The sequence below is a fragment of the Oncorhynchus gorbuscha genome, linkage group LG23 (genome assembly GCF_021184085.1).
Source record: "Oncorhynchus gorbuscha isolate QuinsamMale2020 ecotype Even-year linkage group LG23, OgorEven_v1.0, whole genome shotgun sequence".
NCBI lineage: Eukaryota > Metazoa > Chordata > Actinopteri > Salmoniformes > Salmonidae > Oncorhynchus > Oncorhynchus gorbuscha.
This window is the reverse complement of record NC_060195.1, coordinates 38,878,114-38,895,990: the sequence shown is the minus strand read 5'-3', so window position 1 is coordinate 38,895,990 and position 17,877 is coordinate 38,878,114. Positions and strand designations below refer to the sequence as shown.

The window sequence follows — 17,877 nt, the reverse complement described above, 5'->3', positions numbered from 1 at the left end:
TGAACTCTTTGACCTGAGTGCCAAGTGTCACGTCTGGAGGAAACCTGGCAGTATCTCTACGGTGAAGAATGGTGGTGGCAGCATCATGCTGTGGGGATGTTTTTCAGTGGCAGGGACTGGGAGACTAGTCAGGATCGAGGGAAAGATGAACGGCGCGAAGTACAGAGAAATCCTTGATGAAAACCTGTTCAGGACAGCAGACTAGGGTGATGGTTCACCTTCCAACAGGACAATGCAGGAGTGCCTTCGGGCCAAGTCTCTGAATGTCCTTGAGTGGCCCAGCCAGAGCCCGGACTTGAACGTGATTGAACATCTCTGGAGAGACCTGAAAATGGCTGTGCAGCGATACTCCACATCCAACCTGACAGGGCTTGAGAGGATCTGCAGAGAAGAATAGGAGAAACTCTCCAAATACAGGTGTGCCAAGCTTGTAGCATCATACCCAAGTAGACTCGGCTGTAATCACTTGCAAAAATGCTTCAACAAAGTACTGAGTAAAGGGTCTGAATAGTTATGTAAATGTGATATTTCAGTTTTTTGCAAAAATGTCTAAACTGTTTTTGCTATGTCATTAAGGGGTATTGTGTGTAGATTCATAATGAAAAAAAACTATTTAATTAATTTTAGACTAAGGCTGTAACGTAACAAAATGTGGAAAGGGTCCAGGGGTCTCAATACTTTCTGAATGCACTGTAAATCCTGGATTTCTATTGTATTTATTGGCCAATGAGTGGCTATAAAGCCACCGGTCAGACATATTGGCACTCAGAAGAGCAGTCCTTCAAAGGAATTAAATTGAATTCTACAGTATTTCAATTCAATGTTTCAAGGACAAAAATACATGTCTTGTTGTAGTGGGGACAGTAACATTAGTATTTTTTTTTTAAAATTGCCATAAAGGATTTAAAAATATATTTTATGTTTAGCTCACAGTGTAATATAAGTATGCATTAAAGGTGTCTGTACTAAAATAAACATGTAAAAAAAATGTAGAGATGAATAAATGCATTTCTAAAGCTTCTAACATGTTTTTTTAAACCAATTTAGTGCTAAGATGGAAGCAGGGTGGCTTCAACACAACCCTCCCTGTCAGTCTAGTGTATATTTGTCATTAGTTTTTACCCTGTTTTTTGATCATTGAGCATCTCATCAGCATTGTTCATCAGCATTGTACGCAGTGTTCCCTCTTTGATATCAAGCGCTGCCTGGTGGACTTACTATGAAAATGCAAACAAGAAAAAATAATTTAGCTGCATCATTCATGTTGCTGATTTTCTATATGTTATTTTTCAGTCCTACCTTTTCAATTGTGATGCTACTACTGCGTTTAGACATGCAGCTCAATTCGGTTATTGTTTCACCAATTGGACCAATCAGATCAGCTCTGAAGAAGATATTTTGTAAAAATATCAGAATTGGGCTGCCTGTGTAAACGCAGCCATACGCCCCCTTGAAGGTACTTGTATAAAGTCTCTACATGTCAATCAAACTGATGAGCCGAAACAACTCTCGAGAAAATTAAGTCTTCTCGGCAGTTCGAGTGTAATGTAGCAGTGACTGGCTGCATTGTAGAACGTTCATGTCTTGCGTTTTGTTTTTTTATTTAGAAAATGTATTATATTGTATCTCTATATATTCATATATTGTAGCTCCTGCAAACATTATTTTCTGTATGCGCTTTAACGTTACTTCCTGTGTGCTCTAAGCCCCCGGATATCCCCTATCGATCGCATTGAGAACTTAATCTACTTGTTGTAACTGGGGGGATGCAAACTTATTGATAGGTAACGATTATCACGATGTATAAAGACATGTGAAACAGTTCTCCGAGATTTCCTAACATTGTTTCGAACATGCCTGTTGTCAGAGAAGCTGCGGTCGTGGGTCTTGCTCTTGCATTAACCGGAGGAGTTGCGTATGTCATCTGGACTTATGCGTCTTCGGGGGAAAAGCCAAAGCAAGAACCAGAGAAAATAGGAAAGCAGACTAGGAAAAAAACTGCACAAAAAGCACCAGAAGCCGCACAGCAAACACCAACAATCGTAACAGAGGTACTTTTTGTTCGTATTATGCTTACGAAATGTATATTTTGAGGCACGCCTACTTGACGGATGTTTGTGGTTGCTATTGGAAATTACCTCACCGCCACAGAAAAGTACTTGTGAAGATATTAAACAAGTTAGACTTTTCAAACTAGAGACTTGTAAACTAGAGGCAAATATTCTGGGCAGTTTATAACAAATAGGGTCCACAGATAGGCAATATATCTATATACAAGGGCGCCACTTTGGTTTTAGAAGTGGGGGAGGGCATAACCTGGCGGAACTTTTTGGGGCATCTAAAGCTAATTTCCTGCATTTTTACATAATCGAATATGCTTTCTCTATTTGAACAAAACGTAATAAAAAATGCCCACAGTTATCAAGCTAGGTGAGAGGTCATTATTAAATATGTTTAAGTGATAAGACTGAATTAGGTCAATATTTTATTTTCAAACATTTTCCTTTGGGAATTTAAAAAAATGAATGGTGGGAACTGGGAAGGAAATTGTGTTGGGAGAGAGTTGAGTTAGACTGGTGTGGGTCAGTTGTGCAGGCTGCTTGGGCTGGCTGGTCGGTCTGGCTGAAATTTGATCATTGAGGATGTCTTAATAAAAACAATCAAAAGTCTGTATTGGTTGTTAGACTATTGGTTTAAAATTCACCTCCGTTCCATCACAAACTGGTCTTCTCTGGCTGTTTGACCCTGCTGAGACCTGCGGGCCCCGTCAGAGATCATTGTGGCGCGGTCTGCATTTTTCATTCTGTGGGCGGTCAGACGGATTACTTTTGGATGAAAGCATTTTTGTATCCACCGATTATTTGGAAACAGTCCTCTTTCTGCTTTGTATGCGTTAGCCTACCTATTGTATTAAAATCACATTTTTCGCATTATTCACACACACACAGAATTCGCTGCTTCAAGATCCTGCCATTCTTAAGTGGCCTACCTCTCCTAGTTGATAATGAGAGTTCAAGTACGCTTAGTATGTGTGAAATAGAGTAAGCTGCATACATGGGTGGGGAATTACGTGGCAGTTAATTTAAATATGAAATTAACTTAAATATGATTAGACTGTAGTTTACTAAATTGTCTGTAAATAAATAGGCTTGATAATGGAGTAAAGGAGGGTGCTCAATGTGAGTCAACGTGCAATCAAAAAATGGAATCATCATTGAAAAAGAAAAGGCACAACTCGCACATTAATTAGGCTACAATGGTGAGCGAGCATTGCACCTTTTCATTTTCAATAATGATTTATTAACCATTTATTTGTCTCTGCCTGCAAAGTGTCCTCCGAAAAGCTAGGCTATATCATATAGGCCTATGAAAAATGTAGTATGTGTCGCTGTCATCATTCTTGCTGCATCCAGTTCAGTAGACATACCTGTGAGATCAGGTGTGGTCTCAATTAAATAGAGTAGGCTATAGCCTATACATGGGCGGAGGAGCACGGGCAGTTATCAAACTACATCTAGCATATTGGCCGATATAGCCCAGTAATACAGATAGTCTAATATAAGAATCTCTAGGAATTTAAACAATTTCTTAAGTAATTTTTGCATTTGATATTCCCTATAGGGCGCAAAATTAATGGGACAATGGCTGGCATGTGAGCTGCGTCACATACGCCTAAAATAACATTGCGGGACTGCAGTTGGGTTTGGGACCAGTTCTTGGGGTAGCGGGTGGGAGTCGAACAGAAAGCCAACAGCTGACGCGGATTCCGGTTTGAAAAGCTGCGGATGGGGTTCGGGAGCGGAATGATGAAATCGGTCCTGCGCAGACCTCTACTGTGCACCATGACAGTGAATCCTTTAACCTTATAGCGGTTTATTACTGTGTAAGTGTGAAAAGTAGGGAATTCGCTCGGGAACTGACAGATCAATAACATTACATTGCCATAATGACTAATAAAAACGTACATTGCACTGAAAAAAATGCCAGAATATAAATCTTCAATCGTTTGGCTGATGGTTCCATCATTTGATTCAGATCTAGTGTGATTGAGGCAAAAATAATAGCTAACTTTAGCCAACTTTTGGCCAGCTCTCTCTTATCTGTACATCAACTGGCGAAAGCTAGCCAAGTTAATTTACTCCTGTTGAAACGGGACCAAACAAAGGCTACAAAACATGTCTATAAAAACAACTCCTGTTAGCTATATGAGGTGGCTATTATTACTATCTATCTGACAGATAGCCAGAGGTTAGAGCTGACCTGGCTGTCCTAGCTAATAGCTAACGTAGCTAATTCATTCACGTCAGGGGATGACACGTTACATGTCAGTTACAATACTAGCTCAGCAATGCAAAAAAATACTCGTTTTTTTTCCTGTTCAAAGTTCAACCGCAGTTACCGTGCCAGCCACATCAGTCAACTAAAGAGTATCCCGTTTCTGCTCTGCTTGCCTTTACAACTCGGTGAACGAGCGCAACACATACACACTGAACCATGCTCAACTCTCCTGTACTGTTCCAGCCAGCAGGATAATTAATGGCGTTTTGTATAAGCTAACCTGTAACACCCAGTAAAGGAAACATAATTATCACACATCTGGTGTACAAACTGTAGCTAGGTCCAAGTCTTTACTTGACATTATAATCTTGCCGCACTGCTTTATCATGCACTAGTCTATTCTTACTCAGGCATTGGTTAGCTCGAATTGACCACATGCTGTTGTAATGTGACAGTTCAATTTTTCAGTCTCTTTGACTTCTATGTGATAGACAACTAAGGCTGAAGTAAAGATGAAGCAATAAAAGTTCATTGTGGGCTTAAATCGATGGTTCACTATTTGCAATGACCAGTACCATGGCCCAAGCTTTATAAATGTTCACATAACACATGATTCCGGATCAGCAATTACAGAAAAGTATTAATATGCAATGTTTAAATATATTATTATCCGGGTTGTGTTAACTTGTGTATCTGGATGTGCTTTTATTATTATGTGCCATCTTAGACAAAGGCCACGGGAAAGCAAGTCCTGGTGCTTGGCCTCGAAGGGGCAGGGAAGACCAGCTTGCTTCACTGCTTTGCCTCGGGGAGTCTGGAGCAGGATGTGACCCCAACACAGGGGTTCAATGCCGTCTCCATCAATAGAGAGGACCTGCAGATTGAGTTCCTAGAAAGTAAATGCAACTTGCACATGAAAATATTGAGTACAGTTACTGATTATCTGGATGACCATGATATGAAGGACCAACATGAGTTCATCACTCGATATGCATTCATAGTATTTTCTTGTGTTTAATAAATGTAAAAAAATTACTTCCTGCTCTGATACCTTATGGTGAAGAATTTAACTAAAAACATGCCATCTTTTGCAGTTGGTGGCACAGAGAATCTGCAGCCCTATTGGAAGAGGTACATGTGCAAGGCTATGGTGCTCGTATTTGTGGTGGACTCTTCCAACGCCGCCCAGTTCCCTTTGGCTAAGAAGCATCTCCACGAGCTGCTCGAAACCGACCTCTACCTTCCCTTAGTGGTACTAGCCAACAAGCAGGTGAGACTGACATACTGATTTAGGGCTTGCATCTCAATTGTCTTTCCTTGATTCCTCACGTCTTCTCTCCTCGCCTCCTTCTCAAAACGCGTTGAAGGGGAGTGTCAGAGGGGAGTAACCTTGGATCTTTTTCAAGAATTTTAAGAATGAGATGAGGAAGGACGTGAGGAACCCAGGACAGACGTGAGAACGAGCCAAGAGTTGCATTTCATTAGTCTTGTGGCGTTTCCTTTCCTCGTCGCCTCTTTTTCATCCTTGTGAGATACTGTTCCCGTCATTCCCCTTACCTCCAGGATAACCAGGAGGCCTGCAGTATCACAACACTCCATGAAGCCCTGTCCCTGGAGGAGGTGGGGGACCAGCGCAAGCTCTTCCTCATCGGCACCCATGTAAGGAAGTGGGACACCGGGGTGAATTCTGCTGTGCAGGACGCACGGGACCTGATCATTCAAATGGTGCAGGATGGTAGATAGACTCACCATCTAGTCATCAGCTATGAATGTCCCACTGGCTGAGAGGTGATAGGTTAGTTTAGTTTCACCCCCTCCTGGCTTGCCTTCATTTGTTTTGATAGCACTAGCTACAATCTCTACTGACAGACTGCATGATAGTGAAAGGCCTCATTCACATCCAAAGAAGCCATAAGCTGACAAGGTTCTTTTGGTCAAACTCATTCACTGGCAATTGCATTAGCACAAATGAACAATAGCACAGAGTTTTATCATTTACTTGCCTCTGTAGTTTTTCACTCTCAGACACAATAATTCAAGGATGGTCTCAACATCCTTACCTATAGGGATTGAATTGATAATGCTTTGTTGTTATCAAATATTATTCTCGTAGAGTTATGTACAACTTGCAGAGCATAATGCAGGTTCATTTTAGACAAATGGCTGTTAGGTAGTATGTTGAAGACCTTTTTGTTGTACATAGGATTATTTTTGTTTATATTGCATAGGAACGTGATGTATTGACTATATTGTCTTAAAGGGACCTTGCTACATAGTTATATTTTCTTAAAACCGATGTGATATTTAATTAAACAAAGCAAACTGAACAATTCCAAAGTATCATTTTTCACTTGTGTCTGGGCATTTGGCGAACAATGTTTTGCCTTGGAGTAGGTTGAAGCGTTTACATGCACTAAGGAATAAATCTACATGTGAGCACAACATGTGCTACTCATTTTCATGTTCATCACTTGTAAAACTACCGGTATAATCTTGAGTAATAAGCCGGTATGAAGTGCACTACAGAATTTCAAAAACCAACGGAACAATTATTTGTATGGCATGACTATAACAGACCTCCAAACTGTTTCTGTCATTTATGCATAAAATACCTCATTTTTACCCCACTCTTTTTTTCTGTTTTGTTTCACCTGGTGATGTAAATAAAAACCTGGTTATAATAATATAATAATAATATGCCATTTAGCAGACGCTTTTATCCAAAGCAACTTACAGTCATGTGTGCATACATTCTACGTATGGGTGGTCCCGGGAATCGAACCCACTACCCTGGCGTTACAAGCGCCATGCTCTACCAACTGAGCTACAGAAGGACCACATAAATACCTGCGTGGCTCAAATTGTTCTCTATAGGCTTATGCTGGCATTTAGTTCTCACTCCTCCAATATAAATATCTATATGTTTATTTTTGGAGTTAAAATACAGCCAACCATAAATATTTATGTCATTGTTGACCTCCAATATCACTTTTCATTTGAAATCCTGTATCGGAACTCTTAAGAAAGAAGATAGACGCACTCCCAAAAGGGGCTTGTACACTCCGGTTTCAACCCGCCACACTCAAGTAGTCCAGTCCTGTCATGTGATAAGTTGCTAGGGACTCCCAATGCCATAGCAACAACACAGACCATTGTGACCCAGCAGGTGAATTCAACTGGGTACATTTATAATGACTTTCCATCAGGCAGATATGGTATCTGGGAAAAAAGGTACGTATGGTGGGGACCATGTTGTCCGAATGTTTATGTTGAACACCATTTTAATGTTATCCTTAAATTTTAAGGGGCTAAATCCAATTGCGTATTATTCTCTGAACAATCCTCTCTTTTGTAGGACTTGAATCCAGACCATGTCCATCAAACAGGTGCACTTCTTTTCTTTATGAATTCCTTGCTTTCAGATCAAACTGATGTGCGAAAAAAAAGTAAGGTACTACAACTACTGTCCAGTTGTTGGTTGTCTTTGTATTGTCAAGATACATTTTAACAGGGAATAATGAAATGAAACATTCTTGTAGGATTCTGGAACTTGCACAACATAAAGAAAACAAAACGTTGTGGGTCACAACACCTTGGTAAGTAGGCTACTTTTTGAGTATTGGTATTTGCAAATAATTATATGCTCATTACATTTTACATGTTTCTATGACGAGTCTATCAGTGGGAAGATTTTAAAAAAACATTAAAGCAAGGACTTTTCTTGTTTATATGTTAGCATTCATAGTGGAGATGTTTATTTGATTTCCTCATTTATCTAGTCCAAAGCTTACCTGGGGCAATCAGGAGTCAATATGGCCTCTGTCTTACTCAGCGCTGGGTGCAGTTCCAACAGAGAGAATCCAATACCTAGCTAAGCACAAAAGAGACTTCTCAGCATGGGAGGACCACCTGAGGTAATGTATGTAAACTAATTACACCCAGGCTGAACATTATTGATGACTCTCAAAAAAGTATGAGCCAACAGTTTGACTAAAAAAAGCACTGTAAGTAGGTATACTCGATACATTACCATTTTATTGTGCAGTGTCACCACAAAACAGTGAAAATGTTTGCTAAGTGTTATATTGGTCTGCTCCATAAGCTTGCGTAATATACAGTACATTTGGCTCTGAGCTCAAGCGCAGGAAATGGTCCTCCAGAGTGAAAGGGGATGTTAAGGCTACTTGCCAATTTCCTGCATCCTCATTGGAGGTGACTGCTACAGAGATGTCAATTCGAAATCGAGAAATGTCTGTTCGTCAGATTTAGACAGACCTGTATTAGATAATACAAAAAAAAGAAAGTAGGTTATCATTCAGCTGCCAAGCTAAACATGCAAGCAACATGAGACAAATCATTCAATCAAAATTCTTCTCAGGAAGCCCTGCCTTGTAAGCTATTTGTTGAATTGAAGAAGGCAGCATTTGCCAGTAAGTGAGAATGAATGGCCAGTTTGGCCACAGGCAAGCTGCCATCATTGTTTCTGTGCTCATTGAATTTATGTTTTAATGTGCTGCAGTTCGTTTTTTGTGTGGTTTTGACAGAGAAACAATGCCCAAGTGTTCCAAGTGGTTGTAGTTTGACCACATAACCTCACCAACCTACTAGAAATAGGAGACATATATTTGGCATTCTTCAAATGTTCAGTTTCTGACTAAACCATTATGTCTAATGAGATTACGGAAAAGTGAATTTAGCTGCCTGGGTGCTGCCTGCAGGCAACAGAGGTGGTATGTCACCCACACAATGTGTCATGATCTATATCTCGCATAAATGTGAAATGAAATTGTTCAGGTTCAACACAGTCCGATCTGTCTATTCACCCCTCTAAAACATTGCATCATTAGTGATGCATTTAATCCTTTCAATTGTCCATTGAGACAGGAGGTTAAGTTTCTTACCCTCTGGCATGATGAGACTTGCTTGTATTTTCCTGCAGGAAAGACGAGGAGGTGATCTCCTCCAGGAAGACATTACGTTCTTCCTCCAAGACAGCCCAGTACGAGCTCGTTGTCCGCCTGTCAACACCCAAGAGCAGGTCCCGAAGCTCCCAAGAAATGGGGTAAAATCCCCAAGAAAACGTGACTATAACAAAATGTGCCCAGTCCACATGGTTAAATACTAGAGTATACGCAAGCATGCCACTTGGCCCAGATCCTCCTTGGCTTAAGAAGCCGATATTTTGACATGTGTTATTTCAGTTGCGAGTTGTGGCTCTGGGAGAGAGGGGAGATGATGATGAGATAATAGGGGTTATTGTCCAAAGGTCAGGCCCCTGGGACATTCAGAGACGGCCACGGAAGTCTTTTTATAAATCTTAAAGCGCAGCAGCGCACATTTGGCCTCAAGCCTTCTAGAAAGGACTCTCAGGCCTGCACACTGGAGCGAATATAAAAAAACAATATGCCTCTTTGTATTCATGCCTCTGTGGAGTACACTCCCTTGGGAATGGTCTGAAAAGATGAGAGGTTTTAGTTCAGGGCAGAGGGCTATGTTGGGGTGTTTGTGTTTGTTTTATGGTGATCATGCATATAGAACTATTAGAATCTCTGTGGTTCCACAGTCCTCCTCACACGTCGTGTTGTGAGTACAGCTGCCCCATCTGGCACATAGACCCCAGAGTGAGAACTGCTGAGACCACTCCACGGCTACTACAGCTAGCCAATCCCAAAGCGAACCACCTCAACTTCAAAAGCAACAAGGAGGTAAGTGCCTAGAAAGAAAGGTAAGTTATTCATTCAGTTCAGTGTAATTAAAAGTGTTGCCAAAGGTGTATATCAAAGGTTTACTGTTGCTGTACCTTTTGGATAACATTTGGATAACTTATTCAGAACTGGAGGGGGGGGGGTTACCTTCAAGGCTTGAGGTCGTTTTCACAATTGCATGTTTGATTGGTAAACCATACATAAGTCAGTGATTCATCTTTTACTTCTTTTTCTTTTTTGAAGAAAGTGGAAACATACATTTCCTATGCTGCCAAAACAGCCCAGACCACTCCCAGGCTGGACCAGCTCTCGCTGCCCAAGTTGAGGGACAGTAAAATGTTCTTTGAGCGAGGACATCCAGAGGACTCCATTTGGCCAGTGAGCTCATCGCCTTTACTGTCACCCACACAACACGCTGGAAAACAGTTAAATTCATAGACCTAGAATAATGCTCTGCACCAATGTGTAACATTGTCTCAATGTTGTTGTGATGTGCACTTTTTTTTGTTCTATAATTTGAAGAAAAGATGTGACGTGAGAAAGAGTATGCTTTCAAATAAGTTTTTTAGATCCTTGGGAGAGAACTCACTGAAACATGCATTCTCAACAGGTGTCAAGGAGAGCCCGTCAGGCCACAGCAACTTCACGACTTCAAACTCTATCAGCTCCTAAGGGACTTAATAAGGACTACATCCCTCTGAGAGACCTACCACCTTTATGAGCTTGCTTCTCCGTCAAGGTCCATGTTGGTGCACAATGTACTAGGAACATGGCCACTGAGAAAAGCAAAATAAATGGGCACAGAGTACTCAAGGGGTCTCTAATACAACAACGTCTTGTGCTTTAAAAAAAATCTGTTTGGCGCCAGAGCCGAGATGGGAAAACCGGGCGCTTTTGTCCCCCACTGGTTTTGCAATCATGTGTATTGAGATGTGTTGCTTGGAGCTCTTTTTGACGACATAGAAGCAATACATTACATTTGTCTTTAGCAAACAGCCAAACCAAACGGTTGCTTTGCTCCAATAGGCTCTCTTTCCAGAAGAATGTGTTTTCATCTTTTGAAATGAGAGCAACGGTATGATAAAAGGATCCCCATGTGTTTCGACATTTCAATCATTCTGGGTTCTCTGTTTATATCAAAACCACCTGTTGTAAAGATTCCTCGCGTGTTTTCCTGGAGATAGTGAAATCTCATAGATTGATTCAAAAACCATATTCTCGCCCCAGGAGCTTTAAATGTCAGCCTCCCAGTCTATATGACCACTATTTAATTTACAAAAGGCACCGTGACCTCTGTTTGAAATACACCGTAATCCCGGTTACACTACAGGCACATGTGAGCATTACCTAAAAGTGGACACAATAGCTTTCAATGGGGCTATGTGGATTTAGAGCGGTGCGGGAGGTTTGGTGGAGCCGCCATGAGTGTAGGGCCCGAGCGGAGAGGTGAACAGACCTCGGAGGCTGGACTTCAAATCAGATCCAAGCGTCCAACTGGGACCTAATCTTGGATAAGCCAGCAATGATCGCGACCTTGGACTGCAGGATAAAGAGGGATAGAGTGGAAGGTGGAGGAGGGCGAGGAGTGTCATGACCGTTGGTGCCTCCCACTGGTTGACTCACTTCCCATGGGGCACCTGTTCCTACAGAGGAGCTCTGATCTATGTTGCTGGTTCTCTGTCTGTATGTGGCAGCCGGCTCTGACACGTTCATCAAGCTCCAGCTGACACTGATAGGCTCTGAGTGGGGTGGCTGTCTCACTGTCTGGATCCCGCCAGTTACATGAGATGTTGACGCTTGCAGAGTATTAGTGAGACTGATCTGGATTTGGCAGAGAACTGCAATGCTATATTAAACTACACTTTTTACAAAGGGCTTCTAAACGGTCCGTAATTACTTTATAGACAGTTCATTATGGATGTAGTAATTGGTAATAAACTGTGTGTGTAAATATATCCCCTCTTTAAACACCTGAATGAAGATCACATTTTTAACTACTGGGGGAAACTAGCTACTTTCACATTTAGCCACTTAAACCCTATGAAGAGCTGTCTGCACACATCTATTTCCTATCAACTCTTCACTGCCTCAATGCTTAAGTATGCAAACAAATGTCATGGTTCATTTTGTATCTTATCGGCCTTGATTGATCTTCTCATATTTTCCTTGACTATTCAAGGCTGCACTCAAATACCCTTTGATCAAATAAAATCTAAAATATGTGGTCGGCCTACATCTTCAACCCCCACACACATGCACTTCCTCCTAATGCAGGGATAACAACAAACCAAGACATCCTCACTTGCCCCTTTTGGTTTAACTTTAAATAAAGTTAAAATCGACAAGAAAATGTCATCCTTGTGAGAACTGTTGTCGCTCATACATCGAAGCACATGTGAATCCTCTTAGTCTAGCAGCTTCTTGAGTCCTGGAAAGTGCGTCTTGGACAGAGTGCAGTTTGGACACTTCTGGAGTCAGTTACTGGGGCCAGCTGGACCAGGCTCTGACGCTCACCAGTCTTGGGGTGACAGATTCCACACAAGCCTGCTAAGACCTCTTAGCAACAGACAATGCAGGGCCCATTCAAATTCCATACACACCACATTGACCTCTTATAGAGCACTTAACGGCCTTTCATTCCACTGAATTGTGGTTCGGAAATGACATAACAAGCGGTATGGCATTATCTTCCTGATATACTTTGCCAGCTATCAGCACATATCAATAAAGGTGGAGTATACTTTTTTTCCCTCTGATCTTCAAATATCCATTTCTTTATTGGTTTGTTTACTTATTTTTAGTTGTTTTGCAGCTGCAACACAAGTCATAAGATGGCATGCAATGGTTTAAGAGTGGGACAATATGCCTTCAGCTGGAGCTTGATGAATGTTCAGCAATTGGTGAGTAAAAGCTGCTCAGCTCTCAACAAACACACTTGTTTTTCCCTCTTTGGGTGTGACTCTCTTTTTACACAGTCAGCTGAACAGGGGAAACAAAACAGACCGGGACAGGAAGAACAGTATATACCACTGTGTGTGTTCAGCATGTGCAGCCAGGACACACAGCTATCTCTTATAACACACTGTAAAACAGAGAGGAGAGTTTTATTAGGACCAGAAGTACCTGAGTTAGTATATATTTTTGTTGTAGGCGGTTCCCACAATCAGTCCATCATTAACCTAAGTTTGTTGGCAGGATATCACTCCCTTCTCTCTTTACTTCACGTTATTTCCCCCAGACAGATATTTAGAAACTGGGACAACTGAACCGACAAGTAGGTGGCATCACCTGCTGGTGGTTGTTTGCTCTTAAACCTCAGCTTACTTGTCTAAAGCCTTTCCCTCCAAATTTGCCATCTTCCCTGTTACATGGCTAGCCGATTCTGTAGAATCTGTCGTAAAATGAGTGCTGCCTCACATCTTTTATAGTCCCATGAAAGCCTAATGTTATCCCGCTCCCTGCTGAGAGACACACAAAACAAAGCCTCACAACCAAGTCCCCCCCCGCCAACTCTTCCCGTCATTGTACCCTACTTCCTCATTGCATTCAGCAGCCCCCTTATACAGATGACATGAAGTATGAAAGCAGGCAACCATAATGTATAATATAATATAATAGATGTTTATTTATTATTATATGTAAACATGGCGGTTATATTGGCAAAAAAACAATGACTCACTTTACATTCAGTAATTGAAAATAGCTTAGATACAAAAGAGAGAGAGAGAGTGATTGAAGGAAGTGGGGATTGGTCAGTAAGGGCGTGGTGGGTGGGTCGGAGGAGCAACGGGATGAGGGGGAGGTTTCCTCCGTCATTCCAATCTCAGTCTTTCACTGATCCCAGTTGAGCTGGAAGGCCCTCGGCCTGTCTCCACTGTGCGTTGCGTAGCCGAAACCATTTCTGAAACAAACAAAAAGAGCCCAAGGGGGGTGTCAGAGACAGATGACGGCACACCACGGCACTGTTACTATTGTTCAACCGGGGATTAGTTCCAAATACCATTTATTATTGGTCAATTTGTTTAAAACCTGAACTGACCTGGGTGAGGTAATGGCGGGTTACAAACTCAATTAAGTCATTGTGACATGAATATTCCTAAGAAATGACATTCTTCCCCTAGGTGTTTTTCCTTATGCAGGGCGATGAGGTTCCTAAAGCAACACCCAGGGCTGCTTACATCTAAATGTTCAACTGAAACAAATAAACTCTGATTTTTAGGAGGGAATTTCTGTAGCAGTATTTTTCCAGCTAGGCATTTGGGGGAGAAGTCAACTACACGCAGACAACGTTGTGGACAATTAGTTGTGTCTGGAAACAGGGTTTGGCTGTGCCGTCGACTGTGAAATGCGTTCTCAACTGTGATTTCCCCACTCTATCTGAATGATGCCATCATTGCTGTGGATTCTCTTTGACAACTTGGAATTCCAAACAATGACAGAATTTCACGGATGGTCAAATCATTAAGCAAAATCGTGGATGGTGAAAATTGTTATTGTGGGCCAATATAAAAAAAAAGTTTTTTTTTAGCAAACCCCAGTTGAGAATAATTGGTATCCAAATGAAAACCTACATATGATTCTCATTTGAAATGTCCATGCCCTGAAGTGGTCAGAATAACCTATATCAAACCTGTCATGGGTGTTTATTCACAGATAGCTAGAAGTATTCATTGACACTGTATAGCTAAATTGTGCTTCATTTTTGTTCTCCCAGATGGATTACACAGAGAAATCACTGCAAGAAACTCCACATGACCCCATTGCCTCCGTGTGCTTTAGAAAGCACATACGGTCTAATAATGAGGTGCTGTATGAAACACCTTGTAAAGAGGTAGAAACATGTTGCAAATGCTCTTTATGCACGAGAGGGAGTGGTAACAGGGTGTGCCCTTTCCCTTAGGTGTACTGTAAGACTTATCAAACATCCCAGTGCCTTGTTCAAACTGAATGAGACAACAGTAGGTGGTTCGAAACATCCGCTGTCAATGAAGCCAGAGGGCCAAGTACTCAACCTCACCCAGAACCGCATTTGCCTAGTCAAGTTGGCTGGGCTTCTTCCAACTTAGTGCACTCAATGGAAATACAATGGAAATACTCAGTCACCAGCGGAGTGAGCAGGCCAAACCGGTTTGCAGAGGAGAGATAATCTGTACATGTAGTTGTTGATGATCCTCCATTTGATCATGCAAATAATGTGCCGGACAAAATCTGCTCAAGGCAATGGTTTGGTTACGTTCTTCTCTGTCACACACATCACTGTATCTGAAACGTGCGTATAAAAATGATCCCAGCTCACGTCTTCCTCCGAAACAACAGCAAATGAATGTACGGGAAGCCTAAAACTGATCGTGAACCCCGAAACTGAACATTATTGTCCTTTTAGTATAGTCGACGGAGAAACAAACAGAGTGCATTACAACAAGCATCCTAAATACGGAATTAGAAGACCTAGCCTCTGCATAAGTGGAATGCTATCAGATAGAGGTGTCTGCATAACTTCACCATGTTCTCAACACCTTGGAGTATCACTGATCCAGCCTTCAAGCAAAGGATAGGCCCTACCCCGAAACTTTGCATATGTTTATGTCATACTATATGGTTACTCAATGGCTTGGTTATTGCATAGTCAAGAGTCATGTCCAACAACAAACGTTGACTCAATTCAATGTATGTTGTGACTGTATCCAAAACTGACAACTGGCAACGTTGTTATGTAAGGACCACTGGTGTTCATATGTATTATTAGAATGTTTGGAATTTCTGGAATGAATAAATGATCTCTTTAAAACTGTCCTCGCGTTATTTTGGGGACAGTGACATGGCATGCGAACCAAAGAGCCGTCACTGGACGCACGCGCTGTCAGTACTGTCAGAATCACGCTATTCTCTTTTGACATCGTTGCCACTGAACACAAAATACAGTTAGGCTACACATTTGCGTAGCCTAATAGAGGTCGATAATATCTCATCAAAACAACGCCATTATCTCATCTGCGCGCCATTACGCCTATTCAGTGAAATACCAATTGCCTCTCTTTGGACATTTCTACATAGTATTTGTTCAATGGTGCGTGAGAAAAAAAAAAAATACACTGGGGTAGCCTGCGCCAGTGTAGATATGTATCAATACTAAGTTATATGTACAACAACATTGTAGCCAATAGCCTATAGGTTCCCAAAGATGTGTAACTCTCTAAATTATGCTCACTTTCAAGATAAACAAGGTATTCGTTTGATTGTTGACATTATATTACATGCTGAAAAGACAGACACATTACACATGAACCTAATTTGAGTTTTGACAACAAATGCGTGTGGATAATTTTAGGCCGTTTATAGCCAATTCACCCCATCCTCAGCAGTTTATTTCCTCGCAACATTGTTTTCATCATACAAAACGAATCTCTCCATAGAGCGCAACATTTTCATTGTTGAAACAACATCGAGAACATAATTGAACACTCACCGCTGTCTCTTCCTCGGTTAGTCCGCTTTCAGCTGCGATCAACATGAGCGTGGACTCGTCGGGATGCTTGCTGACTCTGTTGAAATTCTCCTCCAGAATTTTTATCTGGTCCTCCGCTAACTGCATACTTTCCATTCCATTTGAAGCCATGTTCCCTCTCCAAAAGAGCTCTCAGCCACAGAAGTCGTTTTTATGATATAGGCTCAAAATTATCGCACTTCGTGGTATAAGCTCCAATCCAAATGACGTCCGTTTGCCAGTAAATACCAGTGGCAACTAGGAAATAATGCTGGAGATAACGACCAACACCAATCGCTTAGCAATTACAGCCCCTGAAAAACTAACAACAAAAACGCATGTCACACTGACTGAATGTCGACCGTGTGAAAGCTCTACTACTGTCAACAGTGGCTCTCTCAGAGCGTTTAACAGAACACTCCCCTTCTATATGAAATTCAATGAAAGTTTGACCCCACGGAGTATGAACAAGTTTAAAAGTGACACACTCATATATGAATACACATACAGAAGTTTAGATATTTCCACAGTGCTTCCTTTAGCTTATTTCTCTCAACTCAACTGCTGATAAGCCTCGTCTCTCCTCATCATATGCGACATATGCTTGATGATGTCAGGAATACATGATGCTGTGCGCTGGAGCTGCTGCCCCAGCTGCACCTGTAACCTATCTAAAGGGCCTGCTTAATGCATGGGCTTACCGGGGCTGAAGCCACTGTGCCCAGGCCCGTGGGGGGCCCAAGAGACAAAAAATACATCAACAACAAAAGAACACAGTGGCCTCCATCAATCTTAAACGGAAGAAGTTTGGAACCACCAAGACCCTTCCTAGAGGGGCCATGGTCAGCGAGGTGACCAGGAACCCGATGGTCACTTTAACAGAGCTCTAGAGTTCCTCTGTAAGGATGGGAGGTTCCCCTCTTTCCACCGGGATTCTCTGCCTCTAACCCTATTACAGGGGCTGAGTCACTGGCTTACTGGGGCTCTTTCATACCATCCCTGGGAGGGGTGCGTCACCTGAGTGGGTTGAGTCACTGATGTGGTCATCCTGTCTGGGTTGCCCCCCCCCAGGATGGTAAGTTGGTGGTTGAAGATATCCCTCTAGTGGTGTGGGGGCTGTGCTTTCTGCAGTAGTTTGTGTCGGGGGGCTAGGGTCAGTTTGTTATATCTGGAGTACTTCTCCTGTCCTGTTCTCTCTAATTCTCTCTTTCTTTCTTTCTCTCTCTCGGAGGACCTGAGCCCTAGGGACCATGCCTCAGGACTACCTGACATGATGACTCCTTGCTGTCCCCAGTCCACCTGGCCGTGCTGCTGCTCCAGTTTCAACTGTTCTGCCTTATTATTATTGGACCATGCTGGTCATTTATGAACATTTGAACATCTTGGCCATGTTCTGTTATAATCTCCACC

At 42.0% G+C, this 17,877-nt stretch overlaps 3 protein-coding genes across 3 annotated transcripts; 2 read left to right on the top strand and 1 right to left on the bottom strand.

The window, feature by feature from the left end:
• Positions 1 to 1,498: 1,498 nt before the first annotated feature.
• On the top strand, positions 1,499 to 6,610 carry arl9 (ADP-ribosylation factor-like 9). Its single transcript, XM_046325112.1, has 4 exons — positions 1,499 to 2,051; positions 5,006 to 5,174; positions 5,373 to 5,548; positions 5,842 to 6,610. The coding sequence occupies exons 1-4, from the start codon at positions 1,854 to 1,856 to the stop codon at positions 6,019 to 6,021; spliced, it is 723 nt and encodes a 240-aa protein (XP_046181068.1). The 5' UTR covers positions 1,499 to 1,853; the 3' UTR covers positions 6,022 to 6,610.
• An 819-nt stretch (positions 6,611 to 7,429) lies between these two features.
• LOC124011701 (testicular haploid expressed gene protein) lies at positions 7,430 to 13,432 on the top strand. The gene is made up of 8 exons (XM_046325190.1): positions 7,430 to 7,509; positions 7,634 to 7,664; positions 7,818 to 7,874; positions 8,058 to 8,192; positions 9,218 to 9,340; positions 9,842 to 9,983; positions 10,227 to 10,361; positions 10,594 to 13,432. Exons 1-8 carry the CDS (start codon positions 7,470 to 7,472, stop codon positions 10,702 to 10,704), a joined length of 774 nt encoding a protein of 257 aa, XP_046181146.1. The 5' UTR covers positions 7,430 to 7,469; the 3' UTR covers positions 10,705 to 13,432.
• Positions 13,433 to 13,583: 151 nt separating this feature from the next.
• hopx (HOP homeobox) lies at positions 13,584 to 17,003 on the bottom strand. The gene is made up of 2 exons (XM_046325191.1): positions 16,450 to 17,003; positions 13,584 to 13,884 (listed from the first exon to the last, which is right to left on the bottom strand). The coding sequence occupies exons 1-2, from the start codon at positions 16,597 to 16,599 to the stop codon at positions 13,807 to 13,809; spliced, it is 228 nt and encodes a 75-aa protein (XP_046181147.1). The 5' UTR covers positions 16,600 to 17,003; the 3' UTR covers positions 13,584 to 13,806.
• Between the last annotated feature and the right edge of the window lie 874 nt (positions 17,004 to 17,877).